At 45.0% G+C, this 18612-nt stretch overlaps 1 protein-coding gene across 2 annotated transcripts in view; it reads right to left on the bottom strand.

Moving 5' to 3' along the window:
- The window catches only part of PARVA (parvin alpha), a 169004-nt gene that overhangs the window by 61745 nt on the left and 88647 nt on the right, over positions 1 to 18612 (bottom strand). Inside the window, exon 1 of one of the 2 annotated variants that reach the window (XM_068261527.1) lies at positions 10139 to 10436. The exons of the other annotated variant lie outside the window; for it this stretch is intronic. Within the exon in view, the coding sequence (XP_068117628.1) occupies positions 10139 to 10166 (28 nt within the window). The 5' untranslated portion in view covers positions 10167 to 10436. Of the gene's footprint in view, positions 1 to 10138; positions 10437 to 18612 lie in introns of those variants that run through there. 2 annotated transcript variants of the gene reach the window in all.

The following is an 18612-nucleotide window of genomic DNA, read 5'->3' as shown; positions in this document are numbered from 1 at the left end:
AGCTTGCTAAGCGAGGGACAGGATTTCTAAATAACTTTTCTAGCTAACACGTAAAAAAACCCACAGCTTAATATCTGATGTTCTTCCTATTAGGTACATGCTACCAGGGCTACATAGTTATTTGGGTTGAAAAAAGACATCCGTCCATCGAGTTCAACCAGAAAACAAAGTACAACACCAGCCGGCTCCCTCACATATCCCTGTTGATTCAGAGGAAGGCGAAAAACCCTTACAAGTCATGGTCCAATTAGCCCCAAAAGGGAAAAAATTCCTTCCCGACTCCAGATGGCAATCAAATAAAATCCCTGGATCAACACCACTGGGCATTACCTAGTAATTATAGCCATGGATGTCTTTCAATGCAAGGAAAGCATCTAAGCCCCCTTTAAATGCAGATATAGAATTTGCTATAACTACTTCCTGTGGCAATGCAGTCCACCCTTTCCTAAATAAATGGTTAAAACGTTTTCCCTCCATGCGCAGATCATGTCCTCTAGTCCTTTGTGAAGGCCTAGGGAGAAAAAGCTCATCCGCCAAGCTATTATATTGCCTTCTGATGTATTTATACATGTAAATTAGATCCCCTCTAAGGCGTCTTTTCTCCAGACTAAAAAAACCCAGTTTATCTAACCTTTCTTGGTAAGTGAGACCTTCCATCCCTCGTATCAATTTAGTTGCTTAGTCTGCATCTGCTCTAAAATTGCAAATTGCACTTTGCTAGCTGCGTGTACAAGCCGATCGCCGCCGCTCCATGCCGATTCACCGCTACCCGCCGCGTTAGAGCCCCCCCCGAGACCCCTTGCGCAGCCTGGCCAATCACCGCCAGACTGCGCTAAGAGGTGGATCGGGACTCCCCCAGACGCCATGACGTGGATGACGTCATCCCGATCGTCGTCATGGCGTCCGGGGAAGCCAAACAAGAAATCTCGGTCTGAATGGGATTTCCTGTTTGCTCTGATCGCTGGAGGCGATCGGAAGGGGTGGGGGGATGCCGCTGCACAGCGACCATCATGTAGCTAGCACTAGGCTAGCTACATGATTTAAAAAAAAAATATTTTAAAAAAAGTACTGTGTCGCCATCCTGGCGGTTTTAATAGACCGCCAGGGAGGTTAATGCACTCTAAAATTTTATTAGATTTGGCTTGGCATTGAATATCATTATTTAACTTGTTGTCCATGACTACTCCTAAGTCGTTCTCCAAGTTCGATGTCCCCATCTGTAACCCATTTAATTTGTATGGTGCTACAGTAGCTTGATTTTCACTTTAGTGCCCCTTTAAGGAGATGGGAAAAAGGAGGTTATGAAAGGGTGATAGGAGGGAGCATCCCGGCAAGCCTACCTCTTCCTGTTTGAAGATTTGACTTTAGCCAAAATTTTTACAGAGTGATTACGGGGACCAGGGGGTATGAGGTGACAAATGGACAACGCACAGAGTTATGAGGTGCTAGCATGAACATATCCCTGTGCTTACCTCAGGTACCTTTGCCTCGGGTCAGGTATACTTAAGAAGTAAAACAGAGAAGCTATAAATCCATCTAATGTTTTGACCATAAATCTAGTGTCCTTCTTCCTTACAGTCACCTTGGCTGGCTGTAAATAATTCCCAGCCTGGGAGAATGGCCAAAGTTGCTTATCTCTGCTGGAGACAAGAAGATGCGCACAAATCTCAGCTTCAAAAGCCAAAACATGTTAAAAGAAGCCTGAACAGAAAGGAATATGGAGAGAGCAGTTTCTGACACCCGCTGGCTGGGAGTTGTGCTGATCCACAACTTTTTAATATTTTATGAATCCTTGACCCTGAAGAAGTACACAAATCAGGTACTCTGATTCCCCTGGCTGCATGTATGCTCCAGAGGCGTAACCTAAACTGCTGCAGTCAAAAGATCAGCAAAAACCCCAGCTAGGTGGAATGTTTAAGAAGGAAATAAAGATGTCTCTGTGGCCTTCTCAGTTTAGGTTCTCTTTCGGCTCATCTAATGTGCTCTGGCTTACTGCAGCCTTTTCTAGTTGCACTGTCTTTGTAATAAATCTAATCTTTTCTTTGTCAAGCTTTGTTGACCCAGAGAGGAAGGCACTGCCTCTGCTGTAATAGGGAGAAGTTATGCACGCCTCCTCCACCTCCCCTGCAGGCTCTGTGTGTGGCGTACGAGAGAGAACGGCACCGGAGATTTGGGGCGCAGGACACAGCCAGTATATGGCTGATTCTGCTGCCGCACAAGTCCGGGCCGTGTTAATTACTATTCCCCCTCCAGGCCGACATGGATAGTGGGGGAATGAAATAATTCGGCTTTCAGCAATTGCTGGAAGCCGAATTATTGTTTTAAAAGCAACTTCAGGTCCGTCTTCTGACGGCGCTGAAGTTACTCCCTGTGCCTGCGATAGCCGTAGTTCCTATTACGGCCTATGGTGGCGCCGGCTGCACCCAAGTCTCCTGCGCTGCTGCGCACAAGTGTCCAGCGCTGGATTTACCGTGTTCGCTGTGTGTGTACTTTGTTTATCCCTCACAGACAGGTCTCTGCTCTCAGTTTTCTGAGTTTGTGAGGCTGAGGGAGGGGGGGGGGGGGGGGGGGAGCTGCTGCCTGTCGCATGCTAATCCCAGACTGGAGTGCAGATAATTCACTATGTAATAAAACTTGTAGTATACTGTAACATGATATATACAGTATATACACAAACATGACTTCCTGGTTAGCGGCCATGTTTTTTGTTTGTAAACACTGCCTAAAACTGGCGATTAAAAGGCAGGACCGCGGCGGAGAGTGGCGGAAACGGCAAAGAAGGACCCAGGAGATCACAGTGACTCGATTGGTATGTTTTTTATTGTACAAATCGAAAAGTACACATTCTCTTTAAGGGAGTTAGTGTCAGACTCTTTGGGTGGGGCTGTTGCGTGGATTGCATCATCTTGCTGTTCAAACGGCAAGGGGACACAGGAATTAATTTTGAGAAATGTGCGGCCTATGGCAGTGACAGTCTTTAGTGCAGTAGGTCGCAGGTTACTGTGCTCCTGACCAGGTTCTTTAGTTGATATCAACTAATCAAGGAGATCATACTACATAAAAGTGGTAAACTTGGCTATTTATTGGCCAATCAAAAAAGAAGTCTCAACAACTGGGGCTCCCAGAAAGCCAGATTGTATACAAGTTGATCTAGACCTGTGTGGTGGCTGGGGATGCTATAGCTTTGCGTGGATGTGGAAGAATAGCTGCAGAAATGTATTTGACACCTTCTACTTTTGAAAATTCAATTTTCGATTTCAGTAGTAGGTTCAAATGCCAGTTCAAGCCAGTATGTAAAACAGTAATGAATCTTTGGGCAAGCCTCTCTAATGATCCTGGTCACCTGTAGAACGGACCCTAAGTGGCTGCAGCCCTGAAGCGCTTTGTTCACCAAGAGAAAAGCGAGATATGAATGTTCTGTGCCTCGTCATATCCACGCGATGACAGATATCCAGTTTGTGTGGCTGGATCAGCTAATGACCTCAGGTCTGTGGGTTCTTTGTCAGGCACCAATGGCTGAGTTACAGTATTTTGTAGGGAAAGCACTTGGACATATTGGGAAACCTTATTAGTTGAAGAAAAGCAGGTGCACCCTCCGTCCGTCGCATGTATCAATGGGACATGCTGGAAGATGTCGGGCCGGCCAACATGCTCAATTGGGTGCGCGGCAGTAACGGAGTATGATAATCGTGAATGCCCAACATGACGAAAACCCACAATCGTTGTCCCCTCTAATGTTTTATATGCCCCCCACGGTGCAGATATATTACCTGTCACGCTGCCCACTGTGACATCACACACGCACCCTACGTACTATAACGCCAGCAGTCACGTGGGAGTGCAAATGAGGAAGTAGGAGGACGGCAGCAGCACGGACTACATAAATAGAGTATAACTGCACAGGAAATGGCGGGGGGGGGGGCACATAAAAGATTAGGGGGACAGCGGCTTGCGGTGTATGGGCAGCTGCCAGATCTCTCTCTGATCAGATTCGATCAGAGAGAAATCTATCTCTTGGTCAAATCTGCCCATCATCGCTAGATGTATCGCCAACTTAAGAATTTTAAGAGTTGATGCAAAATCTATGTAAATGAAATATGCAATATTGGAATTGGACCAATGAAAATAATCAGCTTCTTACTTCGATGGATACAGTTGCTTTTTTTTAAATCAATTTGGCCTCCAGACAAACCACTACCAAACACAGGCGACATCATCATTAGACAGAAAGCCTGATTTCAGGAAGTGGCTGTGTACACTGCACAGGAACAGATACACCCCCCCCCCCCCCCCCGCATTATCTGCTGATTCGCTGCCAAATGCACAAACCAGCAAAAGCATCTTTCTTCTCAGTGTGGCGGCAAAACAGTAGAACAAGGAGCCCGTGATCAAGACAAATTTCCCAAATAAACAGGACACATCGCAGAGAGGATGATGTCATCACGGCGAGGTATGCAGCCGCCAAGCCATTCTGACCCTTCACGTGTCACTGACCGCCGGCTTGCGAACGTGAGAGCTGCCCTGTTCCAGGCCGACCCGCGAGGCGATTAAGGGCAATTACCAAACCACAAGAGCGCATTAGCCAGAGCTGTTCCCTAATAGTACGCGAGAGCGCGTCTGATGTCTGCGCTGGCCGCGGGCCAGACGGAGGAGCCTGCTGTAATGTCGTCGTAATTACATTTAAACGTACATCTCTAGGTTCAGCTTTATGATTTCCACAATTCATAATCAGGTGTATCAATTCACAGCTGCAGACTGCGGGATAAATATAACCGCTCGCCAGCTGGGGACGCGGGGCATTCTTCCAGCTTATAGGTCACAAAGTCCTACTGCTTACCGTATGCTGCCCAAGTCTGCTGCGACCAATCAAGAGGCAGCTTGCCAGAAATACGAAAAGAGGAAGTGTACAGATTTCACTTCAATGAATCCATGAATGAATTCACTCCTTAAGGTGGCCACACACCATACAATTTTTTAAATATCTTTTTAATTCAAGAATTGCAATCAATTTGATTTGACTGATTGTAACATTCAAAAAAATCTGACCAATGTACCACACATATGTGTTCAATGTATCCCCAGTTGTAAAGAAAAACCTATTGAAAACTCAGAAAACATTGCTTGGGTCTATACATCAAGAAATTGACAATCTACCCTACACCATTCAATTTTCATAAAAATTGATCAGAACAATCCAACACTTTTCTTTTATCAAATAAAAATGGGAAATTCGATCAGAATTCTCGTAAGAATAATAATAATAAAAAAAAAGCTTTTGATTTTTCTGGACAACTGATTGTCTTTATCGAATTGCCATAAAATTGGATCATTTTATTGTATGGTGTGTGGCCACCTGTGATCGAATCTGCTGTGAAATCATTGCGCAAACATTGACCGAACGATCGATTTCCGACCGAAATCGATAGTTCCTGTCGTTCCTGTCCATGCAGAAGATTTCGCTCGATTGCCGGCGGGTCAGGAGCGCGTCGATAGCGGCGTTAGAATGTCCAACGACCGACGCAATACAGCGGCAATAAATTACCTGTTCCGCCGGCGCGTGTCCCCACTGTCACCACTGCTCCTTCTCCACTGGGCTCCGAGTCCAGCAGGCTTCACTTCTTCCTGTCCCGGCAGGAAGTTTAAACAGTAGAGCGCCCTCTACTGTTTAAACTGCTGGAAGCCGGAGCCCTGGAGCCGAGCGCAGAGAAGAAGACAGCGGAGACCAGGGGACTCACGCCGGCCGGATCAGGTAATGTATGCAGGAGGGGGTGGGGGGGTGGTTTGGCGGCAGCTTCACAGATGGTGAATCGATTTCATGCTGAAATCGATTCACAATCTGTTTGCAGTAAAGGCAGCCATACGATCCCTCTCTGATCAGATTCGATCTGATAGGGATCTATCTGTTGGTCGATCTGATGGCAAATCGACCAGTGTATGGCCACCTTGACTGTTTTTGCAACCTCCTCCCCACCACCCATTCATGTGCAGCCCTCCTCAAATTTAAAGGACCACTAATGCTAAAAATTGTAAAGTTTAACCCTCTCCCTACTGCCTAACGCTAATGGGAGAGTGGTGCTCTCAGGACCACCTAACACCGATCGGTGGTGGGAGAGTGGTGCTCTCAGGACCACCTAACTCCAATAGGCGTTAAAGTCCTGGAGGCAGAGTTAGTAGGGAATGTACATGTGTTCCCAGCAGGTAAACAAAGCGGGGCTCTGTCATTAGCCTGCCAGCCACGATCGGAGCTGGCAGGCTGTAATGTAACAAAAAAACCCCCAAATAAACATGTGTACAGAGCTGTGATTTAGAGCAGCGCTGTACAGGGGACAGCCTTGTCACTTAACTGTCCCTCCTAATGGCTCACAACCTGATCCCTCTCGTAGGCTGATGCCTATCAGATTGTAGTGTAATGTATGGATTGCAGTCTAGGGCCAATTTAAGGGGGGGGGGGGAATACATTTTATAACCCCCCCCCCCCCTTCCTTCTTAAAAATGAAATAAAAATAAAAAAATATTTAAAAATAAAAGTTTTGTTTTGTTTTTTATAAAAAAAAATTCTCTTTTTTAATTAATAAAAAAAAATTGAATTGCAGCCACCAAAAGAATGCTCTTAGTGGGAAGAAAAGGAGGTAAAATTATTTCAGGTGCTAAGTTGTATGGCCGGGTAATAAACTGTTAAAGTTGCAAAGTGCTGAATTGTAAAAAAATCACCTGGTCACTAGGGGGTTATAAACCAGTGGTCCTCAAGAGGTTAATATACATACAGTAAAACTCCCATTATGCGAAAATCCAGCATTCGGAAGTCCAAATTAATTGGCATGCCTGAGGGGGAGATGGAGGGAGGAGCTTTTGTTGATTGCAGCATTTTGCGCAGCAGAAACAACTTACTAAACCCCTGGGCGCTGTTTTTTTAGGCAGTGATCACACTTGTCTTTCAGTTTTCTGCGCGTGTTTTTCTGCGTACGTTTTCTGCACACCAAGTGAGCTTCTATGAAGAAAAATGTGCAAGTTTTTTCACAGCCGCTGATGTAATTGATACAGAAAACTGACAAAATGTGCAGAATTATGATGCAGAATGTCATTTTTTATTGCTGCGCGCGAGAAACACATAAAGTGTGAACTAGCACATTGATTAACATGAGTTCTCAATTTTTTGTGTGCAGAAAGCGCACACGAAAACAGTCAAGTGTGTTCCCTGCCTCATACTTCCTGCGGCTCCCATCGGTTTTCCTGAGTGCATACATGGCACTCGGTGTGTAACCTGACCTGCATTGGGTCACATGCACACTTCAGTGCTATATAAATATATAATGATAATATGGTAGCACATTAGACGATGACTATGGTAGGGATTGGATTGTGAGCTCCTCTGAGGACAATCTGTGACATGACTATGTACTCTCTAAAGTCCTGCAGAAGATGTCAGCACTATATAAATACATAATAATGATAATATGGTAGCACATTAGACGATGACTATGGTAAGGATTGGATTGTGAGCTCCTCTGAGGACAATCTGTGACATGACTATGTACTCTCTAAAGTCCTGCAGAAGATGTCAGCACTATATAAATACATAATAATGATAATATGGTAGCACATTAGACGATGACTATGGTAGGGATTGGATTGTGAGCTCCTCTGAGGACAGTCAGTGACATGACTATGTACTCTCTAAAGTTGTAATGCTGAGGGGGCATACTTTCTGACCACCCACAGCAACAAGGCTATGTAGCTGGGTAATGGAAGAGGCTCCACAGATGGACACAGGAGTAATGAACAAGGGAGCAAGATTGCCCAGAGCAACTGCAGCTCCGGGCCGCCTATCAGGCTAGATGCTATGTGATACAATACACAACAGACGTAGTCGGTAACAAGCTTGGGTCATAGACGTTTATTCAGATGTCAATCGTATTGGAAGGATTAGGCAGATTCGTAGTCGAGAGGCAGGCAAAGGTCAGTACACAATACAATATTACAAATAATACAATACTGACTGACTAGAGTACATATATATCGTGCTGGTGTGCAATATATGAAATGTAGCTCTCAAATAACTTCCCTAGCTAAAGCACAAGTAATGGCAATTAACAAGACAGACAACAGACAGACAGACGGAATGCTCAGCCAATCTAGTCGCTGTTTCAGCGACGGCAACATTCACACTGAGATAGACAAGACTAACAGGTAGGAGTGAAACTAATGGCAACCACTGCTATAGTTCGTCCTCAAGAACACGGCTAGAAGGAATACTACCAGTCACCAAAGTGGTGCTGGCAGAATCCAAACTATCAGGATCAGAAGGACTTCACTGACCACCGCAGATAAGCAAACATCCAGCAGGCATGAAAATACATTATACATTTTTACAACAACAACTTTCCCAGCATAGACCCAACGACAACTCAGAGAGCTGAATGCTATGTCGGGCGGGGTCTGAAATGGGAGGCAGACTTTTATGCTGGCATCAGCCAATGAATGCAGGTATGCAAATTCCCACACAGCTGAATGGTAATCATTCAATCCTGAGCAGGCTTGATTACCATTTGCTAGCTGAAAGACTAACATAACAAATGCATGCAGTACTATGCAACAACATGCATGCAGGAAATCCAGGGCTATCTGGCTGCAGTTCAACTGCAGCAAAACATAGGAGGAATCCTGACAGCATCCTGAACTGCTCTGAACTGCAGAGTGATTGCAAATGACAATAAGACTCACTGCGAATGCGCAACCAAATGCAAGCAGACAAGTCAGAACTGCCTAGTTGCAGCTCCACTGCAAGCGACGGAACATGCTACAGGAGAGATCCTGACAAAAGTGTTGCAGAAGATATCAGCACTACATAAATATATAATAATAATATGGTAGGTCATTAGACATTGACTATAGTAGGGATTTATATTGTGAGCTCTTCTGAGGACAGTCAGTGACATAACTCTGTGCCCTGTAAAGTGCTGCAAGAGATGTCAGTGCTATATATATATATATATACATAATAATGATATCGTAGGACAATAGACTATGACTATGATAGGGATTAGATTGCGTGCTCCTCTGAGGACAGTCAGTGACATGACTATATGCGAAGAAAATATCTGCTGCACCAGTTTATAGACTCTCATCTCCCCCTCAGTGGCATATGGCTGCCTGCTCCCTCCCAGTCAGTTTGAGCCACTACCCTCTTTAGTCACATGGCCATACAAAGGGGTAGAGCGATTGCTCTGTCAAATTAAGTCACGCCTCCCTGCTGACAGGTAGTCTTTCATGTGTGTCTGTCTCTATCAGGTCATGCTTTCAGATTGACTGGAGGTTGGAGTGAGAAGGCAACCAGGGGTCTCTGAGGCAGACATGAAGATCTGTGCATTTTTCCAGATGGTATTTTACAAAACTTTTTCTGCAAACAGTAACTTTTTCTTTCTTAATGCAACACATAGAACAACTGTGCCTGGACTTCTGCTTTAAAATCACATTCCATTTCAAACCGCAAACCTTCAAAAGCCAAAAAAGGTTTTCAAAACCCCTAAAAAACAATCCGCAGAACTCTCTGCTAAACAGCGACTCTTGTTTTATTCCAGAGGAACTTCTCAAGAAGTCAAGGAGGAAGTGATTCCTTTGTACGCCGCCTCAGCTATTCAGCCGCCCGACGCACTCGCCCAGATAATAGTGCTTTCAGTAACATCGTGTACTGCGGCACATGGAAACGTCTCTTTTGTGTTAAAGGTTGTACAGTGCCCACTTTTCAGACTAATATATAAAAACAAGACATTGCTCCATTCATCCCCCCGCTTAAATGGACCAAAATAAAAATAAAAAAAGGAGAAATATTGTGTTCATGGTATTAAATGCAGCAGCAAAGAGATTTGTGGACACTTCGGTACAACTAGACCTTGCAGAGTACGAATGCCAAACGCTGCTTTCAAAAGCTGATATTGTTTTGTTTTTTTCTTCTGTACAGGTCACCTTATGTACGAATGTAATAAACCGCTCTCTGTAAGCCCATGTGACGCAGAAGAGCCTATTTTGGCCTCCCTCTCTCTGACAGACGCACGATCGCTGCCTTAACGATTGCTCTGATATGATGAGCCTTTCTGATATCATTCAGGAGGCTGTAATATCCAAGTAAACAAGGTCTTACCTTTAGTACACAGTGCTGCGCAGCCCATTGTACAAAGACGAGGGTCCAGGCATCTTTTCTGCCAGCCCAGGACGACCGGTTTCAGTTCTTGAAGCAGGCTGTGCAAAGGGCACCTCGCACCGCAGATACACACTGAATCCCGACTGCGCTACCAGGGCTCGCTGCAGGCTCTGCGCGGCTGGATGTATAATTTAATATGGAGCCACAGGAGATTTGCGGGCAATCTGTAAATGATGTAACATGGCCTTCTGCTCCTCCGGAGACAATGCATGCTGGACGGCCCTCTCGTACTAGGTCATATTCCTGCTGGTACGAAGCAGCAAAGCCGGCGGAGACCCAGCTGGGAGAGCGGGAGTCGCCTCCTGAATACAGATCAATGTCCGCTGACTAATACGCAGGGACTCATCAAATGATATTCATATTCCGTGAGCACAACGGTTTGGGCTGAAGGGCAAAACCTCAGCTTCTCTTTTTTTAATGCATATTGTTTAAAACACGTATTATTACACAACACGCAAAGTATTCTGCACTGAACAGCAAAAGTAGTCAAGAGTAGCAGAGAAGGGGCGCCAGTCAGACTTTTACTGCGAACACAGGGCAGAGCTACCCCCCCCCCCCCCCATGACTTTTACAAAGTTGTAGTGCTGGTAAAAAACAATTACTGTAATTTTCTCAGCAGTAGGAGGAGGTGGGCAGGGTCAGGTGACTTGCTCTGTGCTGGGGATGAAACTCCCACTCTGTTGGCAATAATGAGCTACTGGATGCAGCCTGCAAGAAGCCAGGCATATACTTTCAATTTATTTACTGCAAAAAGTACATGCACAAACTTTAAATATGACCAATATAATTTTCCTATCTAATGCATTAAAACTGGGAGGTTGAATTATGGCTTAAAGTGAACCTGAAGCAAGTAAAATTATTTAAAATACACACATGATGTAGCTGCAAATGAATATTACATACTAACCTCACCATCAGTTGCTCTCAGAGGCTCACCATTTTCTTCTTACAGAGATCCTTTCCAGTTTTGACAAGATTTTGTCAGAACTGAAATATACCAGTTGATGTCAGTTACAGTGGCTTGCAAAAGTATTCGGCCCCCTTGAAGTTTTCCACATTTTGTCACATTACTGCCACAATCATGAATCAATTTTGTTGGAATTCCACGTGAAAGACCAATACAAAGTGCTGTACACGTGAGAAGTGGAACGAAAATCATACATGATTCCAAACATTTTTTTAAAATAAATAACTGCAAAGTGGGGTGTGCGTAATTATTCAGCCCCTTTGGTCTGAGTGCAGTCAGTTGCCTATAGACATTGCCTGATGAGTGCTAATGACTAAATAAAGTGCGCCTGTGTGTAATCTAATGTCAGTACAAATACAGCTGCTCTGTGACGGCCTCAGAGGTTGTCTAAGAGAATATTGGGAGCAACAACACCATGAAGTCCAAAGAACACACCAGACAGGTCAGGGATAAAGTTATTGAGAAATTTAAAGCAGGCGTAGGCTACAAAAAGATTTCCAAAGCCTTGAACATCCCACGGAGCACTGTTCAAGCGATCATTCAGAAATGGAAGGAGTATGGCACAACTGTAACCCTATCAAGACAAGGCCATCCACCTAAACTCATGGGCCAAACAAGGAGAGTGCTGATCAGAAATGCAGTCAAGAGGCCCATGGTGACTCTGGATGAGCTGCAGAGATCTACAGCTCAGGTGGGGGAATCTATCCATAGGACAACTATTAGTCGTGCACTGCACATAGTTGGCCTTTATGGAAGAGAGGCAAGAAGAAAGCCATTGTGAACAGAAAAGCATAGGAAATCCTGTTTGCAGTTTGCAACAAGCCATGTGGGGGACACAGCAAACATGTGGAAGAAGGTGCTCTGGTCAGATGAGACCAAAATGGAACTTTTTGGCCAAAATGCAAAACGCTATGTGTGGCAGAAAACTAACATTGCACATCACTCAGAATACACCATTCCCACTGTCAAATATGGTGGTGGCAGCATCATGCTCAGGGGGTGCTTCTCTTCAGCAGGGACAGGGAAGCTGGTCAGAGTTGATGGGAAGATGTATGGAGCCAAATACAGGGCAATCTTGGAAGAAAACCTCTAGGAGTCTGCAATAGACTTGAGACTGGGGTGGAGGTTCACCTTCCAGCAGGACAACGACCCTAAACATAAAGCCAGGGCAACAATGGAATGGTTTAAAACAAAACATATCCATGTGTTAGAATGGCCCAGTCAAAGTCCAGATCTAAATCCAATCGAGAATCTGTGGCAAGATCTGAAAACTGCTGTCCATCTAATCTGACTGAGCTGGAGCTGTTTTGCAAAGAAGAATGGGCAAGGATTTCAGTCTCTAGATGTGCAAAGCTGGTAGAGACATACCCTAAAAGACTGGTAGCTGTAATTGCAGCAAAAGGTAGTTCTACAAAGTATTGACTCAGGGGGCCGAATAATTACACACCCCCCACTTTCCACTTATTTATTTGTAAAAAATGTTTGGTATCCTGTATGATTTTCGTTCCACTTCTCACATGTACACCACTTTGTATTGGTCTTTCACGTGGAATTCCAATAAAAATGATTCATGTTTGTGGCAGTAATGTGACAAAATGTGGAAAACTTCAAGGGGGCCGAATACTTTTGCAAGCCACTGTATGTATCAGCAGCTGTCAGTTACAACTGAATGTGCAAGATAATGTCTGTTTCCCTGTGGCTACTGCTGTCCTGACTGAGGAGGAATGGAGTGGCTGAGGGTAAGCAGTGTGTTTGTCACAGACCCACAGCCAGTGTGCTATTATGTTGAGCTGCAGCCTGTCATGTGAGAACATCAAATGAAGCACAGTAAAACGTTAGGTGCTGTGCAATCATTCTAAATGGGGGGGGGGGGGGGGGGGGCGGAGGGGGAGCATCCTCACAACTATGCCTCAGGCGGCAAAAAGTCTAGAACCGTCTCTGTACTCGGGAGGTAAGTATGAACTGATGCACTGAAGCAAATCCAGGTCATAGTAAGGCTTGCGGCGGCGATCACTTTTTTTTTCAGTTGCAATTGGAAGCATTGCACAATCTTCTGCAATTGTACAGTGCTTTCGATTTGCGTTTGTTTTTTTAAATTAAGTGCAAAATAAAGAATTAACTACCTGTTGGATCTACTGATGTCAATTTCCATTCTGTCGACTTCCAGCGCTCCCTGCCAAAAGGTCATAGGCGCTTCTATATCTCCAATAAGTGAGGCGACGATGACCTCTTGTGCTGGGGGGGGGGTGGGGCTACACACCAGAAGCTGGAATATCCAGCAAGTAGTTAAAACTTTACTTAAAGAGGAACTCCAGCCTAAACAAACATACTGTCATTAAGTTACATTAGTTATGTAAATTAAAATAGATAGGTAATATAATCACTTACCCACCCTGTTTTAAAAGAACAGGCAAATGTTTGATTTCATGAGGGCAGCCATCTTTTTGGTTGAAAGAAGGTGACAGGGAGCATGAGACACAGTTCCAACTGTCCTGTGTGCTGATCACCCCTCCCAGTTGCTAGTCAACGTGAACAACAACATAGGAAATCCCATCATGCTTTGCACAGCATCAGGGAAAAAAAGCCCGGGCAGTTTTCTTTGATGGGTGGAGCTTAGCTAAAAATGCAGCTAAAAATGATCCTTTGGTAAGAAAAACAAAGTTCTGATGCTGCGAAACTGTTAAAGAAACACTAGGCCTTTTCAGTTCTGCTGAGTAGATTTTTAGTCCGGAGGTTCACGCTAAACAGGAAAATTGCCTGCAAAATCACCTTGAAACGCTTTTTCAAAAGCTATTTTGCAGAACTCCTATCTCTTGCATTGGAGTACAATCGCTCCAAAAATGCTGCATGCACTGCTATTGTGATTTAGCCAAATCGCATTTGCGGGTGTGGGTTATTTTCCATTAACTTTCATCAGCGTAGTGCCGATCTCTTCGGCTATACCGACTGCCACTGGGACAAATCAGATTGACTCTTTAAATGTGGTGATCTAAGGACCCGTTCTCACTTAAGTGATTCCTGCTAATCGCCAAAGTGCTAGCTTTGAATGGTAGTGATCTCACTGCCACGATTGCCGCCAATCGGGGGAGTTCTGCGAGTAACGGCAATTGCGAAACGTGCTGCCGGCAGCATTATGTCGTGATTCTTCAGCGATCGCGGTACAGTGCTTAAGCAAGCGTTGATCACAATTGTCGGGAATCGCGGAAGTGTACAATGATTTTACCGCGCTAATCGCGGTAAAATCACCCGTGCTACCGTTCTGCGCTTTTTATGTGCGAATGGGCCTTTAAAAGCATTTCCTAGAGATCAGCAAAACTTGTGTACAATATATACCTATAGGATGATTCACACTGCAGCACTTGCGATTTGCGGAAGTCACAAACATGCTGCATGCAAAATATTTGCAGCAATCGCAATGTGTTTCTCATTTCTTGCAATCGCAAGTGCGATCCAATAATCTTAAGATCCCAGTTAGTCATTGAAGCCATCACATCAAAGGACCAATAGGAAAGCCTAAAATGTCCAAGGGGAGGAGCTACTTCCAGCAATAGTATTCTATGTTCTCCTGGGTGTAGATTATGCACTGAATAGGAATCACATTTGTAATAAATACCTTTTGAAAACTTTTTGTCCTTCAGATGAAGACTCTTAATATTCCTCCGACTCACTCTCTAGTTAGCTGTCTGACTCATGCCTCTTGAATAAACCAGCAAGGCAATTACAGTGACACATTGCTTGATGTGCAGCTCAAAGCATAATACAGGCACCAAGTGGGACAATAGAATAGGTGAGCTCTGACTGGAGGCGTTGCTCATCATTATTCAAGCAGAATAGCAGATTTTCAACATATTGCCCAATCCTTCCCTTAACTCCCAGGGCATCGCTCTTTACCAAAATATCCTTTAAATATCATAATGGTACAGTAGCTTCAATCAGGAGTTATGAGATGACTGCCAGGCCGTCCTACTCCTAGGAGACGATCAGGCAACCTCCCAGCAGCCTAACAGTTAAGGCTGGGCTATAGATACTGTATTTTTCGGCATATAAGGCGCTCCGGAATATAAGACGCACTTAGGTTTAGAGGGCAAAAACAGGGAAAAATATATACTAAACCTGGTGCGTCCAAGTTCCAGGAGCGTCTTGTAGATGTTCTCCCCCAATCATTGGCCTCCTATGTCCCCATGTGTCACCTTCTGTCCACCATGTGTCCCCTTCTATCCCTGCGTCCTACTTTGCCCCTGTGTGTCCCCTTCTGTCCCCCTGTGTCCTCCTTTGCCCCTGTGTGTCCCCTTCTGTCCCCCTGTGTCCTCCTTTGCCCCTGTGTGTCCCCTTCTGTCCCCCTGTGTTTCCCACTGTGTCCTCCTTTGCCCCTCCGTGTCCCCTTCTATACCTGTGTTGTCCTACAGTCCGTCTGTGTGTCTCCCTTTGTCCCCTCCTATTCCTGTGTGGTCCTCTGGTTCCCCTGTGTCCCCTCCTGCTACCCTGTGTGGTCTTATGGTCCCCCTTTGTCCCCTCCTGTCCCCTGTGTGGTCCTCCAGCCCCCTCTTCAGTCTCCTCTGCTCCCAGTGTGTAAAAACAATTAGCGGCAGAGTGTCTCATCTCATCCAGCGGCTCCCGTGGCAAGCGCAGACCTCTCATTCCTGGCGCTGCTCCTCTAGTGACTGCTTCTGCTGATCGCGTCATCAGCAGAAGCCGATGATAGGGAAGCTGTGCAGGAATTGCTGGATTGGGTGAGCCGCGTTGCCACTAAATGTGTTGACACATGGGGAGCGGAGATGGGGGAAGGGGGGAGGGCTTAAGAGTTTACCGGAGGACCACACACTGGGACGATCCAGGGAGTCCCTGACTTTGCGGCTGGTCGGTGGTTCGTAATGGAGGACAATCGTAAGTTGTGGACTCCCTATCTTTCGAATAGAACACACCGGGACTTTGGGGAGAAAACGTCTTAAATGCCGAAAAATACGGTAAGCCACTGGCAAGCCCAAATGTGCCCATGTAGTAGAACTGCTGGGGGATGGGGTCGGCGGTATTTCGATCTAAGGGGGCTTATGCTGTCCTGAATTTTATTTGGAAACAGTGCCCCCTAGTGGCAGCCATTCCTCCTATGTTGGACATTGTCCAACATAGGATTGGAAAGGTTTAAATGCTACCACCTTGTTGTAATGTGCTCTGTACAAACAGCTTGTTTTGGCTCTGTATTGTGGCATGAACAATGCGTTAGTTAGTAGGCTAGTACTACCTCCCCCCAGGTGTGTCAGCAATGATAAGACATTTCTTTCAAGCAGAATCATCTCATTCTGCCATTCCCTGAACTGACTGTAAGGGTGCCCATAGACTTGATACATCAGGCAGCCAAATAGGATGAAGTCGACCTATTTGGCCAACCATCAGCACTGGGAATGACGGTCAGAGCCCCCGAAATCTGCCAAAACCTTAGCTTGCCAGGATGGAGGTTTTCACATGGCGTCAGGTGTGTGTTGTGAGTAAATGGAAACACCAACTGATGCTGGATGAAATCTAACTTCTCATCACTACCCTTTGTCTGAGGTATGACTGATCGAGCAATGCCACGAAGATTGTGCCATGTGTTTTATGGCATTGTCTGCCCAATGGCAGCTGTCACTCTGCTTCCTTCTATGGTTACGCTTCTTTATATGCATTTCAAGGGAACCGAAACTGAGAAGGAGATGGATTTTTCCTTTTAAAATATTACCAGTTGCCTGACTCTCCTGCTGATCCTGTGTCTCTAATACTTTTAGCCACAGCCCCTCAACAAGCATGCAGATCAGGTGCTCTGACTGAAGTCAGACTGGATTAGCTGCATGCTTGTGCCAGGTGTGTGATTCAGACACTACTGCAGCAAAAGAGATCAGCAGGACTGACAAGCAGGGTAAGTGGGGCTATGATCATAGTAGATTCAGATTGTGAGCGCCTCTGAGGACAGTCAGTGACATGACTATATACTCTGTAAAGTGCTACAGAATATGACTGTGCTATATAAATACATAATATTATAGTAGGACATTAGACTATATCTTTGGTAGAATTAGAGTGTAAGCTCCTCCGAGGACAGTTAGTGGCATGACTGTGTACTCTGTAAAGTGCTGCACCAGATGTCACTGCTACATACTGTAATAAATACATAATAATAATAATAATATGGTAGGACATTAGACCATTACTATGGTAGGGATTAGATTGTGAGCTTCTCTGAGGACAGTTAGTGACATGACTAAGTACTCTATAAAGTGTTGCAGAAGATGTCAGCACTATATAAATACATAATAATACTACGGCAGGACGTTAGACTATGACTATAGTAGGGATTAGATTGTGAGCTCCTCTGAAGGCAGTCATTGACATGACTATGTACTTTGTAAAACGCTGCAGAAGATGTCACAAGAACAATAATAAGCACTGAGTGGTAGATAATAACTAAAACAAAATGCAGGCATAGACTGGGTTACATACATTTCTGATACTCGTATCTCACCAAAAAAAAAACCCAATGATGTTGGTGGGTGCAAAGGGCGAACCACAAGCCAGACACAGCTGGAAACACAACCACGTCCTTTTTGGAGGCATCTCAAAGAGGAACTAAGCATTATTTTGCAAATCGCATTATCGGCAGAAACAAATAGCATAAAGATTCGGTACAAAGCACGCTTAAAAGGTTTTGGTCCAGAAGAGGGAAAACGTGATTACGGCCTCTAATCTCCATCATTGTCGTCTGTAATTATATTACAGCGCTCAGAAAACAAACCAGATCCGCACTCCATAGTTACGGCGCTGTTTGATGTGCGGCCGCCGTACAGCGCCCGGCATTCTCTGCTAGGGCTCGTTGCAGATTCTAAGGCTGGCCGAGCACACGAGCAAATATAGCTTTGATTTCACCCAGAGGCGAGATCTGTGCAATCTGTAATGATTGCTGCCCTCCTCGACCCATCGCAACTCCACGGTTTCATAGCCTTTTATCATTGTTTTTCCTGGGTGACGTAGAAAATGTTCATGGAGGTGGAAGCTCTCAGCCCCCAAGTATGTCTATGAACAAGGCCGGATCGTTCACAAGGCAACATAGGCAAATGCCTAGGACCTGTCAGGTATGCAGGGGCCTAGATGCTGTCTGCCACTACCCCAATTGTCTCCTAACCACACAGGTCAGGTAGCAACAGGGGAAGCTTAAACTGATAACTTGCCTACAGCCCTATTGAAAGAGGAACTAAATAACAAAAAAACACCTTATTTTATTACAATACTTGTTTATAAATGATTTAATCAGTGTTTGCCCATTGGGAAATCTTTCCTCACCCGGATTTACATTCTAAATTTATGACAGGTGGCGATATCTTTAGTCCTGTCAGGTGATCTCTGTGCGATGTTTGTTTACTTAAGAGTTCCAAAGCAAGTACAAATCATACTTGGTCTCCCAGAATGCTCTGGGAGTAGA

Source organism: Hyperolius riggenbachi, chromosome 11 (assembly GCF_040937935.1).
Source record: "Hyperolius riggenbachi isolate aHypRig1 chromosome 11, aHypRig1.pri, whole genome shotgun sequence".
Taxonomy (NCBI): domain Eukaryota; kingdom Metazoa; phylum Chordata; class Amphibia; order Anura; family Hyperoliidae; genus Hyperolius; species Hyperolius riggenbachi.
This window is presented reverse-complemented; position numbering and strand designations above follow the sequence as displayed.